Source organism: Gorilla gorilla, chromosome 3, assembly GCF_029281585.2.
Source record: "Gorilla gorilla gorilla isolate KB3781 chromosome 3, NHGRI_mGorGor1-v2.1_pri, whole genome shotgun sequence".
NCBI classification, from domain to species: Eukaryota; Metazoa; Chordata; class Mammalia; order Primates; family Hominidae; genus Gorilla; species Gorilla gorilla.
This window is the reverse complement of record NC_073227.2, coordinates 14,711,581-14,729,651: the sequence shown is the minus strand read 5'-3', so window position 1 is coordinate 14,729,651 and position 18,071 is coordinate 14,711,581. Positions and strand designations below refer to the sequence as shown.

Below are 18,071 nucleotides of genomic sequence, written 5' to 3'. Positions count from 1 at the left end.
CTGCATCTTGCAGAGTCCCTCCTCTGGCGGTCAGCCAGTTTGCATAACCCCATCCCCAACCTAATTCGATGAAGCCAGCAGCCAGAAGTGCACCTGCACTGACACTTCATTTCTAGAACATTTCCTTTGAGAACATTCCAACCACGACCCAAATGCTGCCCCTCCAAGCCCCCAGCCCTCTCCCTGCTTTCCCCCAGAGTCCTGAACTTCAAGTTCTAGGGCACCCCAGCCAGCTTAGGCTCCCCTCACATGGCTTGTTCCACACTTAAGCCCACCAAGCCTTCTGTGGCCTCCCGGGGCCCTCTCCCTCTTGGAGCAGTCCAATTTGTTCTAAAGTTATATGTTGGATGATTATGGTTTATGAGCCCTGACCCACGAGCCCTTTCCCCCAGGGTCTCTGGGGGAGGTGGCCTGAAAAGCTTCCACAAAAAGCAGGAGGCCAAGTTCTGTCCTCCCTGAGTGGCGTCAGTGTCCTGGGCGCAAGGGCTCCCCCTGCCGGCTGCCCCCAGCTCCTGTGCAGCCCTCTGCTGACGGTGGAGAGGCCTCGCCACCATTCGGCAGGCTGCCCCCAGTGCATTCAGCAGGTGCGCCTGCAGCGTGGAGGTGTGCAGGCAGGTGCAGTTCATGACCAAAGGATGGTCGTGCTGTTTCTTAGTCAAGCTCACAGAAGCCCAGGCTCACTGGATCCATTCTTGCCCCACTCAGATCGCAGGCAGCAGTCCTCTCAAGGCTCTGCCTGAGCACAGATGACTTCAGAACCCTTATCCGTGTGCAGTCTGGGGGACACCTGGTGGACAGCCTTTTGGGAGGATGTTTGATGTGCTACTTAGACTCCACGAAGGTCCCTTTGGAGGACTCATCCTGCAGGTCCACTTTACTGGAGAAGGCACCAGTCTCGTCAATGGCCAATCCACGGAGCATCATTTCCCAGCTTTTTCATTATTCTCAGGATGCTACCAGCCCAGCCCTCCTGAGAGGTTCAACGACTGTGGCTGGAAGAGGGGAGCCCTCATTAAAAGAAGACATTCCCAGCTGCCATCCAGAGCTCATCACACCAAGTCTTTGGGGGCTGTGGGGCAGCTGGGCAGCGTTCTTTGCATTTCTTTGCTCCAGCCCTGGTGCAGGTGGAGGGAGGTGAGCAGAAGATGCTTTCCCATTGTGCCTTCTGCATCTGTGAGCTGTGCATCCCTGGGGAAGGCACCAGGCCTTTCTGAATATCTCTCCCCACCCGTAAGATGGGCATGATACTCCCTGCCTGTATCCCTGTCAGAACTGCTGGGAGGACTGATTGGAGAAAACTTTGCCCTAGATTAGGAATTAAATTTTCGCTAAGGAGCCAGATAGTAAATGCCATAAGAAGGCCGGGCGCAGTGGCTCACGCCTGTAATCCCAGCAATTTGGGAGGCCAGGGTGGGTGGATCACCTGAGGCCAGGAGTTCAAGGCCAGCCTGGCCAACGTGGTGAAACCCCTACTAAAAAATACAAAAATTAGTTGGGCATGGTGGCATGCACCTGTAACCCCAGCTACTCGGGAGGCTGAGGCAGGAGAATCGCTTGAACCCAGGAGGCAGAGGTTGCAGTGAGTCAAGATGGCGCCATTGTACTCTAACCTGGGCAACAGAGTGAGACTCTGTCAAAAAAAAAAAAAGGAAATTCCATAAGGTCTTTGTCAAGGCTGCTGAGCCTGAATAAGTCCAATAAGGTAATGCACCCCAGTGGCAGATTAGTGGAGAAAGAAAAACACACTAAGGTCTCATTAGACACAGAAAAGGCATTTCACGCAATCCAGTACATGAACATTCATTTCAAAACTTCTCACACGCTAGTACTAGGTGGATAAAATTGTCCACTTACAACCTGCGGGAAACATTCTCCTTAAGCCAGGGGACAATGAAGGCATGCCATGTAACATGATGGCAGCAGGGTGCTTGTGGCTGGAGCGGGAGGGCTGGGGCGGGGAGCAGTGGGGCAGAGATTTGGTTGGTTGCTTGGTTAGTTTTAAATAAACCTTTACCATCCATGCACCTGGGAAACACTTAATCGTGGCTCACACCAGCCAGCTCTCCTCACCTAGTTGCAGACAGCACCCCAGGTCTGTTGTGGGCAGCAGAGTTTGGCAGGATGCTGACCCTCACCTTGACCCTGACCCCTCCAGTCCTCCACCCTCTGTCTCTCCTCTCCCAGCCCTGCCTCCATACCACCCACAGCTCCAGGAAAGGGGCCCCTGTCCTGAGCTGGGCTCCAGGCATTCAGAGGTGGGTTGGACCCACCCTTGGCCTTTGCAGAGCTCCCAGGCTACTGGCAGGGCCAGTGCTGGTAGAGAGGCCCTAACCAAAGGGACTAGAACAAGAAGGACGAGACCACCTTGCTGGACTGAAGTGGAAAGCTTGCTGGGAGGGCTCAGGTGGAAAGGCAAGCTGTGCCAGAGCAGGACAGTGGCCATGGTGCCTGTGAAGGAAGATGCACGCCTTCTCACTGCTGCACACACCAGCGCTGACTCCTACAAGCTGGGGTGTGTGGCAACATTCTTCTGGAAGAAACCACAGCAACTGTTAGTAGTTGCCCCAGACTGAGGGCTGGGGCTGGGTCGAGTGAGGGCTTTCCATTTCATCAGGTGCCCTTCTAATCTCGCTTAAATTTTCTAAACCTGCTTGAGACCCTCTTTATTTAGTTGCTAATATCAACAAAATGTATCTGAGTAGCAAGATTAAGCTCCGTTTTTTTGTTATTTATACTTCATAGTGTTTAAAAAACTAATAAAAGTAATATTAAGCCAGCTGTGGTGGTTCATGCCTGTAATCCCAGTGATTTGGGAGGCTTGCTGGAGCCCAGGAGTCCAAGACCAGCCTGGGTAACATAGCAAGGCCCCACCTCTACAAAAAGAATTTTTAAAAAATTAGTCTCCACTACTCAGGAGGCTGAAGCAAGAGGATGGCTTGAGCCCAGGAGTTCGAGGCTGCAGTGAGCTATCATGCCACTGCACTCCAGCCTGGGCAGCAGAGTGAGACTCTGTCTCTAAAAAATTTAAAAAGCCATATTATACAATTTTTTTTTTTTTTTTGAGACAGAGTCTCGCTCTGTTACCCAGGCTGGAGTGCAGTGGCTCAGTCTCTGCTCACTGCAACCTCCAACTCCCGGGCTCAAGCGATTCTCCTGCCTCAGCCTCCCGAGTAGCTGGGATTACAGGCGCCTGCCACCACGCCTGGCTAATTTTTGTATTTTTCGAAGAGACGGGGTTTCACCATTTTCAAGGAGGTCACCTCGAACTGCTGACCTCAGGTGATCCGCCCACCTCGACCTCCCAAAATGCTAGGATTACAGGCATGAGCCACTGTGCCTGGCCACAAAGTTTTAAAAATAAAGGTTAAAGGTAAAACATGTAAGCATTCAGGTGCTTCAGCTTTAGTCTCATTTCCAGGAGTCCGTCTAAAGAAAGAGGGGCCGGGCCAGAGTGCTCAGCAGCAGTCCCCATCCGCACACCTCCAGGACAAGTGCCACAGTGTCGCGATCACAGTCGCTGGCTGAGGGAAAATGTCTCGTGCACTTTATTCAGGGTCTTCACAGCTCCCCATGAGGCAGATGCCAGCGTCGCTCTCTGCGGGCTCCCCTTAAGGCCCCCGGTTCCAGAACAAACCGCTGCTCTCCTCACAAGGACAAGAGACTCCCCTGCTCTCCCGCCACTTCAGGAGACAGTGGGCACCTGAGGGGGCTGAGATTTGGAGAAACGGCCCCCCTTTCCTGAGCTGGCAGGGCTGGGAGTGGCTGCACCTCATAGACCAATTCCAGGAGTAGGACCCATGAGTCCTCTTCTGGTCCCAGACCCAAGCTAGCTTCTCCAACCCAGCTTTCCCGTGAACAGGATGGCCAGGCTGTGGCTCTGCGGTCTTCCCAAGGGAAGGAGGAGGCAGGGGGCTTGCACACCCCCAGGCTTCGCCCTACTCCTCCCCGCCTGACCTCTCTTGCCTGCACCATGGGCTGGCGGGTTGGTCCCCACCAGGATGCCAGCCACAGCACCTCCTCCAGGGCAGGGACCACACTCTCCCCGGTATCCCCAGCACCTAGCGAGAGTGTTTCCAACCAAGTGTTTGCTAAACTGAACCCAGAGCCAGAAGGGAGCTTGGAAAAACTCACATGCCTGGGGCAGCCCAACCTCAGGTGAGGGGAGCAGGGGGTTTGGCTGTCCCGCTCTGGCAGGAACGGATGCCCACTGTGGTCACATCATCTGATTTCCATGTTAGGAATCCTCTTGTGTGTGTGTGTGTGAAACCTTATTTTTGAACATTGGTGACTTATTTTAACACTGATTGATTGATTGAGTTTTAAGCGATTGGCTTAGGTGATTGTGGGGACTGGTAAGTCCAAACTCTTAGGGCAGGCTGGCAGGCCTGAGACTCAGGGAATAGCTGATATCTCAGGCTCGAGTCCACACGGTGCAGGCTGGAAACTGAGTCAGGCTTTCTGTATTGTGCTCTCGAGGCAGAATTCCTTCTGGAAACCTCAGTTTCAACGGATTGGATGAGGCCTACCCACACTATGGAAGGTCATCTGTTTTATTCAAAGTCCACTAGTTAAATACTAATGACACCCAAAAATATCTTCACAGCGGCATCTAGATGAGAGTTTGAACAAACAACAGGGCCAATAGCCTATCCAAGTGGACAGATAACATTCACCATTCAGCTGCCAATGAGCAACTGCCGGATGGGCACTGCCCATCCTCACAACAATCCTTGGGGTAGGAGCATGTGCACCCCATCCATTTTACAGATGAGAAAACTAGGCTCAGAGAGGTCCCCAGCCAGCACATGGCAGAGCCAGACTCGGACCCCATCCTCTGCTCCAGGCCTCAGCCTGCACCCCCACCCCAGGGTGTTGACCTTGGCAGCACTGGGAGACTCGCTGCGAGGGCAGAAGCGGCGAATGTGGGGCGTGCCGACTGCAGACTTCACAGGACTTCCACAGGCCGCAGTGCCCAGCCTCTCTCCCTCCTCCTCTCAACTCCTCCTCCTCCAGGTTCTCCAACAGGCCTTCCCTTTGTGGGCACCCAACACCCAGACAGGGGAGCTGACTATGGAGACTGCCTCGCCCGGGTCAGGACCCCCAGTGCACATGGCCACTCGGGGGTGGGAAGAACTGTCTCTCCAGGAACTGGCTGGATGGGTCTGGGAGATGGAGACCCCGTGTTTTCACAGGGCTCCTGATTTCTCCCCATGTGAGTTTCTTAGTCTAAATAGAAATGTTTTAAAACCCCTGGTGTTGTAATGTACCCAGCATGCACTGTGCACGCCTAGGAATCTGGGCACCTTGGTGTGAGAATGTGGGCTCTGTGGGTTCAGAGTCCTGCAGGTGATCTCATCTGAATCCCTTGTTTTACAGATGAAGAAAGTGGCCCTAGAGGAAGGAACGGGCCCCAGAGTCACTCAGGAAGTCAGTGACCCAGGGGCTGGGCAGGCTGCTCACCTGAGGCCAGTACCCTGCACCAGCCAGCCCTGTGTTCACAGGCAGGGGGCCCCGTTCCTGCCACCACCGGGACACTTGAGATGTCCCTGTGCTTCTACTTAAAATGAAGGTCACAGGGAGGAATTCATGTCCATGCCAGAGGGATCTGATGAGGAAAGACATTTGAAGCATTTTTGTTTTTAATTTTTTTGTAGAGATGGGGTCTTGCTATGTTGCCCAGGCTGGTCTTGATCTCCTGGGCTCAAGCCATCCTCCTGCCTCAGCCTCCCAGAGTGTTGGGATTACAGGCACGAGCCACTGCATTGGCCTGAAGGACATTAGCATGTTAGATGGGCATCTGCCAGGCCTGGGTCAGCACATGCAGGAAGGTGCTCTGAGTCCCCTATGCTTCAAAGCAGAGTGCTCTCCACCACGGGCAGTCCTGGACTTGGACCCAGTCTCCCCAGATTGTCAGGGGTTTTCTGGTACTCTGTCACCTGGAAGTCTTGACTCACAAAAGAAATCAACTCAACAGAGATGATGGTGTGGCCTTGAGGAGGGCCTTGAGTGAGGAGAAGGCAGGAGTAGTGGGGACCCACAGATCTGGAGGGCTGTGGAACATGGAACCCTGGCCCAAAAAGGTGGTTGGAAGACACTATGCAACCTGCTGCATCTCCTTTGAGAAGGTGGGCTTTTTCTTTCTGTTCAGGCACTTTGCCAACGTTTAATATTTCATGTCCATCACCAAAGCCACTCTACAGCAGCTCACAGGGGTGCAGAATCACAGACTTCCAGCTTTAGGAAATATCTAAATTCCTCATCCCGCTCTCTGTCCCCCACCAGCCACATCCCCCTGACTCCCGCCACATGGAGCTGCTTCCCTATCCCACAGCTTCTGCCCCTGCTGCAATCTCTCCAGATGTGCCACACTCTGTCCCAGCTCCAGTCCCTGTCGCCCCTGTGAGAATGTCCTGAGACCGGAGCACACATCAGAATCCCCTGACAGGTTTCTCTGGCCCCTCTCCCAGCCTTCCCTGCAGTGGATGCCCTGCCTCAGGGTTGTTCTAGCTCAGGGGATGCCGGCCCTGCTGTTCTGGTGTAGCAGGAGGAGCCACAGACAAAACTCCTCAGACACTGGATTAAAGAAGGAAGAGGTTTATTCAGCCGGGAGCATCAGCAGACTTGCATCTTAAGAGCCGAGCTCCCTGAAAAAGAAATTCTTGGCCCTTTTAAGGGCTTACACCTCTAAGGGGCCCACGTGAAAGGGTCATGATAAATTGAACAAGCATGGGGAACGTGACTGGGGGCTACATGCATCAGCTAACAGAACAGAAAATTTTGCAATGCTTTTTCCTACAATGTCTGGAATTTACAGATAATACAAGTAGTTTAAGTTGGGGTTGATATTATTATTATTACTTTTTTTAACTACCAGGGCCAGGTGGTGGTGCCAAGGTCTTCTGGCTATTTATCTTACTTCTGTTTTTTTTTTTTTTTCTAACTTTTTGCTGTCTCTCTTTCCTCCTGTCTTGTAAACTAGGTAAGGTTGGGGGAGGAGGGCAGCAAGAGTAGTAGTGGTCTCCTTCCTTACTGGGACCATGCTCTGAAGACCATTCGTCCAAGCAAGCCCCTTTGTCTAGCAAACACCTTCTGCTCCTTCAAGTCTCATCTGAAGCACCACCTCCTCCAGGAAGCCTCCCTGACGTTCCTGCCTGGGTAGCCGCTCCATGGGGCTCCCACAGCACACCACTGTCACACTGCACTGTCACCATCCGCTGCTTCTCAATGTCCTTGACTGAACTGGTAGCTCCTCGAGGGACAGGATGAACCAGTCACACAGCTCCTCTCCAAAGAGCGCCTGGCAGAGAAGGCAGCTGGGAGCGAGGAAGGAGGGAGCAGCAGGTGCTTCGAGCGCCGCTGGGTGGCCGACACCTGCCAGGCACCTCACATGCTCCGCTGCAGTTCATCCTGCGCTTTACTTACCCTTGAGTCCCCCTATCTCTGATCATTGTCACTGGTTCCTGGGAAACTGACACTCGGGTCACAAAACTCGTCCAAGGTGTCACAGAACAAATAAAGGACAAAGCCAGGGACCAAACTAAAGCCAACCTCTGCCTTTCTACAATGCCAGGCTGCTCACCGTCAAGCAACTTGGCGGTGTCACCGAACTCTGCACCGGTGTACTGAGGTGAACAGCATCCCCCAAAATTCATGTCCTTCCCAGGACCTCAGAAGCCAGCCTTCTTTGCAAATGAGATCATTGTGAAAGTTCTAAGTTAAAACGGGGTCATGCTTGGGTAGGGTGGGTCCTTAATTCAATATGACTTGTGTCCTTCTGAGACACAGAGACACATGGGGGGCCAAGTGACAACAGAGGCAGCGATTGGAGTGCAGGGCCACAGGCCGAGGAAGGCCGCCAACCACCAGAGCTGGGGACGGGCAGGGAACAGAGTCCTGCTCTGAGGCCCCAGAAGGAACAACCCTGACGACGCCTTGATTTCTGCCTTCTCAGCTCCAGAACCAAGAGGGAGCCCATTGCTGGTGTTTTCGGCCCTCCAGTTTGTGGTGATTTGTTCCACAGCCCCTAAAAAACAAATACAACCAGTTGGGAATACTCAGTCAGGAGCAACAAGAATCCCCACAGCGTCTCAACGTGGCTGCACGTAGCCGAGGGAGATCACGCCCAGGATTCCTGCAGGAAGAAAGCAGACGGCTGAGAGCCTCCTCTTTGTATTCGGCAAGGCCAGGCTCCGTAGCCCTCAGGGAAACATTTGACCAGAACTGTGGTGTGTGGGCCCCACTGTTTGCTAGAGAGCCTGAGAGATGAGTCATTGGTTTCTAGCCTGGAGAAAGACGCCTGCGAGGCGAGACTGTCAGGGTCTCTGCCGCCCTCCCCAGGAGCTGTGTCCCTGAGGTGAGACGCCACCACTGCCCTCACAGCTACCCGGTGCATGACCCCTGTGTCCAGCCTGTCCCTGAGAAACTGATTTCCTCACCTCTCTCAGCCTCCTCCCTCATCAAATATTTGTCGGAGGCATTATCAAGGATCAAACCGGTTTGATCCAGTGCAGTGCAGGAAACGCGGGCAGGGTGGAGGGGCCTGGGCTTGCTGACCAAGTTCCTCGCTGTGAGCCTCGGTTTCCCCTTCTGCAAAGTGTGGAGATCTCATCAGGTGATGAGTGAGGCCCCTCCTCCTCCTTCAGTTTCCTGCTCTTGCCCAGGCCTCCGCCAGCTCCCAGTGTCCTCGGGCGAGTGCTGCAGGGACCCTGAACCGCACATGGCTGGCGGCTCCTCACCCTGCAGCCCCTCACTGCCTCACCATGCACATCCGCCTCTCACACCAGCGGCCATGTGGGCCTCAAAAGGGCAAACCTGACGGTGCCTCTTGCGGCTGATAACTCTCCAGACCACTGACCTGGCACAACAGGATCACCTGGGAGGTGCTGGGCCAGCCCAGCCACTGAACGGGCAGCTCTGCCTGGGTGCGGCCCAGCAAGAGCTAGTTCTTAAAATCACCTAGGAGCTCAGACGTGTGGCTGGCTCTGCGAGGCCCAGAACTACAGGATCAAGCCCCTGAGGGGCCTTCCCTGGTTGGTACCCTCCTCCCCCTCCAGCCCATCTCCACCCTGGACCCCCGCTGCCCATCCCAACTTCTTGATTCCCCAGAGCACTGGTTCTTTGTGCCTTGTTCCTCACTGTCCCACATCCCAAGGCACCGACTCCTCCAAGCCTGCCTCCCACTCCACTCCCACTTCACTCCCCCCATGCCCTTCCCGGGCATGAGTTCCTCCACCCCCCAGTGCACGCCCCGGCCTCCTCCTGGCCTCTCTGCTTCTCCCCTTCCCAGTCACCTCTTCCTTGCCACCTCCTCCATGCACATGGCGCCCTCTGTGGCTGGTGACTCCCTGACACCAGGATCCCAGTCTCGCTCATCGTGCATCCCTCAGCGCAGCGCAGGGACTGGAGAGCTCGGATCAACTTACAGCTCCCACCTGCTTGGGCCGGTGCTGGATCTGGGGCTACACTCGAGGGGCCGTCTGTCGCATCTGCTGAGCACAGATGTCTGGAGAAGGCCCCATCTGGTCCAGATTCCAGAGGACAGAGGAGTCACTTCCAGAGCTGTTCCCATGACACTCAGGACAGACTGGGCAGGCCAAGCCTTACCTGCCCCACTGCATAACTTGTGTTTTCCTGAAACCTCCTGATCCCCACCTGGGCCCGACTTACTGGGGATGTCTCCTGCCTGCCCATCTCCGTGGCAATAGGGCGGCCTTGCCGAAACAAGGCCACATCCTGGCCTTCCCGGGGGTTGACTGCTGGGCCCCTTCCTGTCAGCGGTTGCTTTTTACCCTGGTTAACATGTAGAAGCTCGTGGTTCGAGCTCTTCATCTGGCCTCTTTTTTTTTTTTTTTTTTTGAGACAGAGTCTGGCTGTCGCCCAGGATGGAGTGCAGTGGTGCGATCTCAGCTCACTGCAATCTCCACCTCCCAGGCTCAAACGATTCTCCTGCCTCAGCCTCCCAAGTAGCTGGGATTACAAGCGCGTGCCACCATGCCTGGCTAATTTTTGTACTTTTAGTAGAGACAGGGTTTTGCATGTTGGCCAGGCTGGTCTCGAACTCCTGATCTCAAGTGATCCACCTGCCTTGACCTCCCAAAGTGCTGGGATTACAGGCGTGAGCCACTCCCAGCTGCCTCAAGGGCAACTCCCCCGCATGGCAATAATCACGACCCCTACAGCAACATTCCTGAATAAAGTCAAGAATAATTTTCTCTTTAACTGGTCCTCTGACTCAGAGGTCTGTGTTGAACCCTTTCTTGGAAAATGCCACCTCCCTCCTGAGAAGAGTCTCCAAGGGTGCTTGTCCTCAGAGTTACCCAGGTGAGCTAGTCCAGCAGGGGCAGCCCTGGTGGTTTGGTGACACTCCAGTGGCCTGAACGGGTGGGGGAGTGCAGCAGTTTCCACCTGATGGATGTCCTGATCCTTCCTCCCACAGCGGTGAAAGATTAAAGTGAATGGTCGGGCGTGGTGGAGCGCCCCTGTAGTCCCAGCTACTGGAGAGGCTGAGGTGAGAGGATCACTTAAGCCCAGGAGTTGGAGGCTACGGTGAGCTGTGATTGAGCCACTGCACTCCACCCTGGGTGAGAAAGCAAGACACTGTCTCTAAAAGTAAATAAATGGGGCCAGGCACGGTGGCTCATGCCTGTAATTCCAGCACTTTGGGAGGCCGAGGTGGGCAGATCACTTGAGGTTAGGAGTTCAAGACCAGCCTGGCCAACGTGGTAAAACCCCATCTTTACTAAAAATACAAAAATTAGCTAGACAAGGTGGTGCATGCCTATAATCCCAGCTACTCAGGAGGCTGAAGCAGGAGAATCACTTGAACCAGGAGGCAGGGGTTGCAGTGAGCCAAGATCGTGCCACTGCACTCCAGCCTGGGTGATAGAGCGAGACTCCGTCTCAAACAATAAATAAAAATAAATAAGTAAATGAAAATTTTAAAACAAAGTGATGACCAGACTGGCCAACATGGTGAAACCCCCAAAAAATTAGCCTGGTGCGGTGGTACATGCCTGTAGTCCCAGCTACTCAGGAGGCTGAGGCTGGAGAATCACTTGAAACTGGGAAGTGGAAGTTGCAGTGAGCCGAGATCACACCACTGCACTCCAGCCTGGGCAACAGAGTGAGACTCCATCTCAAACAAACAAACAAACAAACAAACAAACAAACAAACAAAATATATATATGTGTATATATATGTGTATATATATATGTGTATATATATGTGTGTGTATATATATGTGTATGTATATGTGTGTATATATATATGTGTGTGTATATATATGTGTGTGTGTGTGTACATATATATATATAATGCAGTGAATGCCCTTCCTGAGGAGCACTGCCTCTGGGGTAGGGAGCCTCCTTCTCTCTCCCACTCCTCTGGCTGGGGTGGTAGGATGGCGGCCTGTGCTGTGCGACCTTATCCCAAGAGGGAACTGCCCAGCTCAGGAGTGAGCAGAATGGACCTGTCCCTGCTCCCCAAGGGGTCACCAGTGGGGCCACTCTGAGCCTCCACTGCAGGACACCTGGGCAGAGGCAGTGTGTTCTGAGAAAGCCGGCTCTTGTGAGACCTTCTGTTCCCATCGTGCACCAGGGTTTTTCTATGTTGAGCCACAGCCCTGTGGGGAGAGTCTCGGCCCATGTGCTGGTGGAGGCTGTGTTGGGAGAGGTTAGGGAACTTGCTGGAGGCTGACACTCTGGAAGATCTCTACTGAGAGAGAGGCCTTTGAGTGTGGGCCTACTTTGACTGGGGCAGGATGTGAACACAGGCCCCTACCTCCATGCTCCTTACCTCCATGCTCTCCAGGACTCGCTCAGCCTCCCAAGCACAGACCCTCTGAGTACCTCCGCTATAGAGACGGGGAGGGGTGTGACTGTGCCTGAGGCCAGAGTCCCTGACTCTGCCCAGAGTCCCAGGAGCCTTTGTGTTGTCTAAGCCCTGTGGCTGCTCTGGGTTTGGTAAGTGCCGGGGTTCAAAAAACAACACCCCAACGTGGAAGCCTCAGAAACAAAAGTTTCTCTGTCCTGCTCCCACCCTCCTGTCTCCAGCTCCTCCTCCTCTGAGAGGCTTCCCCAAACCCTGCCATAAAACCCAGAAATATGACTCCAGTTCTCCACTCCCTCCCCTTTCTGTGTAGAAACCAGCCTAAAGAAACCCTCTGGCCTGCTTTATTTGACTGTAGGTCATAAGAGCTCCATTCCAGAAAGAGTCCTGCCCCACACCTAGAAGGAAGGAGAGCTGCTCAGAGAGGCCCCAGGGAATCTGACTCGACAGGCCCTACCAGGTTCTCCTCTTGGTCTGTGAGCATCCAGCCTTACTTTTGTATCCAATCATATTTCCATACTTTGCTGAACTGTGTTTATGTTTATAAACATGGACAGTTTCCCCCAGATCTTTGGGTCTTCATCTTGAAGGCTGCCGTGCCACTTAAGCTATGATCAAATACATCTGTTATGCTCTTCTCCTATTCATCTGCCTTCTGCCCGTTGATTTTCAGCAAACTCCCAGAGGATGAAGGGGAGTTTTCTGTTTGGCCCCACAGGGGAGGAGCGAGCGAGATTGACGTGGAAGCTGGGCCTCTGAAGGACACAGAGTGCTCTAAGAAAGGGGTGATGGGGCAGATCCGTGTTCACAAACATGCCCATGTGAATTCACTCTCAGACGTCTCCTCGTGTCAGCACGCTGGGTGCCAGCATGCTCTGATATTGACACAAAGGGCCACGGAGTCACCACTCACTCCACACACACTCACCCCGTGCCCACTTACCCAGGGAGGGCCAGGAATGAGGATGCCACTGTGGCTCAGTGATGGCACCGAGACACAGGTGAACACTGTAAAATGTGGATGCCTGGAGGCAGCCCACACCCTGGGCCTTGGCTGGGGGAAAGGTTCTAGAAAGGTCATCACAACGATGCATTTCATCAGAACTGAGCACATGAATGGGGAGGGGCAGGACTTCCTGAATGTCCCAACCCCACTGTCCCACCCTCTGTGTCAATATGAGGCTGCCTTATAAAGCACCAAGAGGCTGCCAGTGGGACATTTTCTCGGACCTGCCAGCCCCCAGGAGGAAGGTGGGTCTGAATCCAGCACCATGACGGAACTAGAGACAGCCATGGGCATGATCATAGACGTCTTTTCCCGATATTCGGGCAGCGAGGGCAGCACGCAGACCCTGACCAAGGGGGAGCTCAAGGTGCTGATGGAGAAGGAGCTACCAGGCTTCCTGCAGGTGAGCCAGGCCGGCAGTGCTGGACTCAGCGGGGGCTGGGGAAGAAGGGGAAGGCGTGGCAGGCAGAGGGCTGAGAGCTGCGGTGGGGTCGGCGGTCAAGGGGCTCAGAGGCAAGAGGGACAGATCCTGAAATGCCCTGGAAGCCCAGCCAAGGAACGGACCCACCCTGGCATCAAGGCAGGGGACGCCGGAGCATCTGAGCAGGGAGAGGGTGTGGTCAGCTTGATCCTTGAAACATGGGGTTGACCCCAGTGTATTTGTGACAGGCCTGGTGGGAGAGTGGGACTCAAACCTGTGCAGTGGGGGCAGGGGCGGAATGCAATCCAGGGCTGCCATTTGCAAGTTTGCCAAGCTTGCCAAGCCCTTGAGCCCTCGGGGCTGTCCTCCAAGGCTGCCGGCCATAAACGCCCCAGCTCTGCCTCCCACTTGCCCGCCTTCCCTGCTCCCATTCCCAGGCCCCTTGTTGCCTGGTATTAGTGGGTCTGGCAGGAAGGACAGGAGGAGGCTCCATCCTGGCACCTGTCTGCGCAGAGCTGCGGACCTCCCTTGGGCTCCCTGCCAGGGAGGAGCCACCGGCCTGAGCCTCACAGAAGGCCCCTCAGGGCGGGCAGGACCAGCTTCCTTCCGCCCGGGGCAGCCTCCGGCTGGGCTGAACAGAAGCCGTCCCCTCTCCGTTTCCCCTTCCCTTTGACCCCTGTCCTCTCCTTCTTTCTCACTCCCCCACTTTCTTTCTTCCTTCCCCTCCCCTTCGGGCCCCACCAGACTCTGCCTACCTGCTAAGGGGCTAACCCACATAGATGCTGATAATCAAAAATGAAAGCCTGACATTTTCAGCCCTAGAATCACTTCAAAGACATGAAACACTTCAGAATATTGCTTCTATTTTCTTTCCTTTTTTTTTTTTTTGAGACAAGATGTCACTCTGTCACCCAGGCTGGAGTGCAGTGGCAGGATCACGGCTCACTGCAGCCTCGACCTCCCTGGGCTCAGGTGTTCCTCCCACCTCAGCCTCCCGAGTAGCTGGGACTACAGGTGCATGTCACCATACCCGGTTAATTTTTGTATTTTTTTTAGAGACAAGGTCTCACCATGTTGCCCAGGCTGGTCTCAAACTCCTGGGCTCAGGCAATGCGTCAGCCTCGACATCTCAAAGTGCTGTGATTACAGGCGTGAGCCCCGACACCTGGCCTAGTTCTATTTTCTAAATGTGAATTCTGTAAAGATATCTTTTAAAAATAAAGTTCTGTTTTTGGTAGAAAATGTAAAAATAGATAAATATGGAGGGAAGAAATCCCCCCTGGAATACAGACGCTTCCTCTCCCTTCCAGCCTTTTCCCCATATGAACATTGCTGTGAGTGAGATTTATATGCAATGTAATTTCTTTTTGAGCTTAACATTACAACATAAATTCTCAAACTCTTATGTTCATTAAACACCCCAGCCCCATCCTGGGAACTTGGGCTTGGGGCTCGGGGTGTTCTGATAATGATCAAAGTATGAGAATTGAACCCATGAGGACTTTGATCCAAGAAACTGGGGTGTGGGGAGGGGCAGGCGCAGGTGTCCTGTGAACACACTTAGAGAAGCAATGGCAAAGCTGGGGGTCCAGCTAATGTGTTACATTAGAATCACCTCGGGGAGGCCCCGGGTGCCGTTCTCAGCCCTCCCTCCGGAGGCTGCTGAAGCCCAGCAAAGCGGGAGTCAGAGAACAATGTCTGCCTGAGGGCAAGGCTGGGCTGGCCTTGTGACCCTATCTGCTCCGTGCCCAACCCAGCGCCCCGCACAGGCACAGTCGGAGCTTTGTAAATACGAGGTGACTGTCTGCCTACAAACTTTGTAAACATCACTTGAAATGGCCACAGGGTATTGTGACGTGGCCATACCACTATTTGTTTGCTATTGAATTTGTACTTCCCTGCCTTACTTTTGCTATTGCAAACCATGCTGTCACTAAGGTCTTCATGCACACAGTTGTGTCTTGGTCAGACAATCTGTTTCTACCAATTTTAATTGTGTTTTTTTCCACCTGGACACACAGCTCTCTGGCCCAGGGCTGGGTCATCAGCACACCCTGCTGCTGCTGTTCAGATCTGCATCCTGGTCCCGCTTGGTCCCATAGTGAGAACGCTTTGCTATCACATGGGCAGGCTCTGAGAGCCCTGCCGGCCTGGCCTTCTCAAAGAAGACCTGAGAGCTTGGGACCCAAGGAGAGAGGAAGAACAGGGCTCAGGGTGCTTGCTCCATGCTCGCTCCACACCTGGGGCTCAACCCTGGCTTTCCCCGGCTCCCTGTGTGACCTCAGGGCAGGTCCCTTGGGCCCTCTGGGCCTTATCATCTTCATCTGTAACAGGGCGATGCCTCTGCCGTGTCTGGTGGTGTTGAGGAGTTCCTGTTTGTGTAAGCAGCTAGTTCAGTGCCAGCACGAGATGGGAGGCCCATGAAGTTAGCAGTGCACAAAAAATAGAGCAAAGACTGGATGCATTTCCTGAGAACAACCATCACTGTAAAGCACTTTACAAATCCAAAGACAACCCCCGGCAAAAACTCAAAATGAAACTCCCTCTCGCAGAGCACAATTCCAATTCGCTCTAAAAACATTACAAGTTAGTTCATGTCATGCCAGATAGCTGAAGGCAGCTCACAAGTTCTTAAGGCCAGGAATGCCATGTGTCTGCTATGCACAGCTGGCCCTGGCCCTGAGCCTGAATGACAGCAAAGGTGACGCAGATGTGGGTGCCCTGCTCCTGCCCAGCAGCGGTGCTTGGTGGAGGCCGAGGCCCTGCACAGGCACCCTCACTGCTGACCTTGAGCCTCTCTCTCCTCTAGAGTGGAAAGGACAAGGATGCCGTGGATAAATTGCTCAAGGACCTGGACGCCAATGGAGATGCCCAGGTGGACTTCAGTGAGTTCATCGTGTTCGTGGCTGCAATCACGTCTGCCTGTCACAAGCACTTTGAGAAGGCAGGACTCAAATGATGCCCTGGAGATGTCATAGATTCCTGGCAGAGCCATGGTCCCAGGCTTCCCAAAAGTGTTTGTTGGCAATTATTCCCCTAGGCTGAGCCTGCTCATGTACCTCTGATTAATAAATGCTTATGAAATGATCCTGGTCTCAGAGAAACTGGTTATTTCCTTAAAACCTCAGTGTCCTCTTCCCACAAAACAGAATTCACTAATTAAACTTGTCATTTCCTTACTCATTGCCTGCCTGCAGTGGTGAGACAGATGAAGAAGACAGGGCAGTCGATAAAAATCCATTTGTTGGCCATCTTCTGAGTGCCCACTGAGACACAGTCCCACCTTTGGCCGTGTGAATGCCACCATGTCCTGTACCCAAGGAAGGCTCGGGTACACACATCCATGTATTCATGTACTTCGTAATTCATTTAGTCGGTCACGTAACCACTCATTGAACCTGGGCCCCTCCATCTCTCCAAACAGCATGTTTTTTTCAAGTAACATACTTTTAATATTTATTTATTTATTTTTGAGACGGAGTCTCGCTCTTGTCACCCAGGCTGGAATGCAATGGCGCCATCTCAGCTCACTGCAACCTCCGCCTCTTGGGTTCAAGTGATTCTCCTGCCTCAGCCTCCCGAGTACCTGGGATTGCAGGTGCCCGCAAAACCACACCTGGCTACTTTTTGTATTTTTAGTAGACACGGGGTTTCACCATGTTGGCCAGGCTGGTCTCAAACTCCTGATTTCAGGTGATCTGCCCACCTCAACCTCCCAAAGTGCTGGGATTACAGGTGTGAGCCACTGTGCCTGGCAAAGTAACATATCTTTTTTTTTTTTTTTGAGACGGAGTCTCACTGTGTTGCCCAGGCTGGAGTGCAATGGCGATCTTGGCTCACTGCCAGCTCCGCCTCCCAGGTTCACTCCATTCTCCTGCATCAGCCTCCTGAGTAGCTGGGACTACAGGTGCCCACCACCACGCCCGGCTAATTTTTTGTATTTTTAGTAGAGACAGGGTTTCACCGTGTTATCCAGGATGGTCTCGATCTCCTGAGCTCGTGATCCGCCCACCTCGGCCTCCCAAAGTCGTGGGATTACAGGCTTGAGCCGCCACGCCCGGACAGTAACATACTTTTAATGATGCAATACTATTTTTGCCACAAAGACTATGAAACACCATAACAGAGAAACAATGACTTCCAAGAGAGCATTAGAATCATCAGTGAACAACTGCTCACATCACCTGTATTTAGTTTTACAACACTAATGTTGGGAGCACCCAAAAGGACTCAAGCGAGGTCTTGGATGATAGGTAGGTAACTGGATCTGGTTTTAGGACTCCTATCATTTTTTGGATACCCGGTATTTAAAGCCTCTTGCTATGTTTGAAGACATTTTCACTAGAGAAGATCTATCACCAAAAGATCCTGAACTTGAAGGTGGACACAACAATACGAGGCTTTGGTGGATCCCTCTTTGGGGAAGGGACTGCAGATTGCAAATATTTTTGCTAGAGAGAGAGTTGTGTTAGGTTAGATGGGAGCAGATACACACATTTAAATAAAGTAAAAACTAATAATGGGGGAGAAGTAAAGTTAATAATGGGGGAAACAAAAGGGGTGAACTGCCAGAATGGAAATCTTTGTTTCTTTTTTTCTTTGAGAGACGGTCTTGCCCTGTCACCCAGTCTGGAATGCAGTGGTGCTATCGTGGCTCACTGCAATCTTTTTTTTTTTGAGACAGAGTCTTGCTCTGTCGCCCAGGCTGGAGTGCAATGGTGCGATCTCAGCTCACTGCAAGCTCCACCTCCGGGGTTCACGCCATTCTCCTGCCTCAGCCTCCCGAGTAGCTGGGACTACAGGTGCCTGCCACCAAG

At 53.2% G+C, this 18,071-nt stretch overlaps 1 protein-coding gene across 1 annotated transcript; it reads left to right on the top strand.

Moving 5' to 3' along the window:
- Nucleotides 1–13,043: 13,043 nt before the first annotated feature.
- Nucleotides 13,044–16,341, top strand: S100P (S100 calcium binding protein P). The gene is made up of 2 exons (XM_004038402.5): nucleotides 13,044–13,236; nucleotides 16,064–16,341. The coding sequence occupies exons 1-2, from the start codon at nucleotides 13,099–13,101 to the stop codon at nucleotides 16,211–16,213; spliced, it is 288 nt and encodes a 95-aa protein (XP_004038450.1). The 5' UTR covers nucleotides 13,044–13,098; the 3' UTR covers nucleotides 16,214–16,341.
- Nucleotides 16,342–18,071: the final 1,730 nt, after the last annotated feature.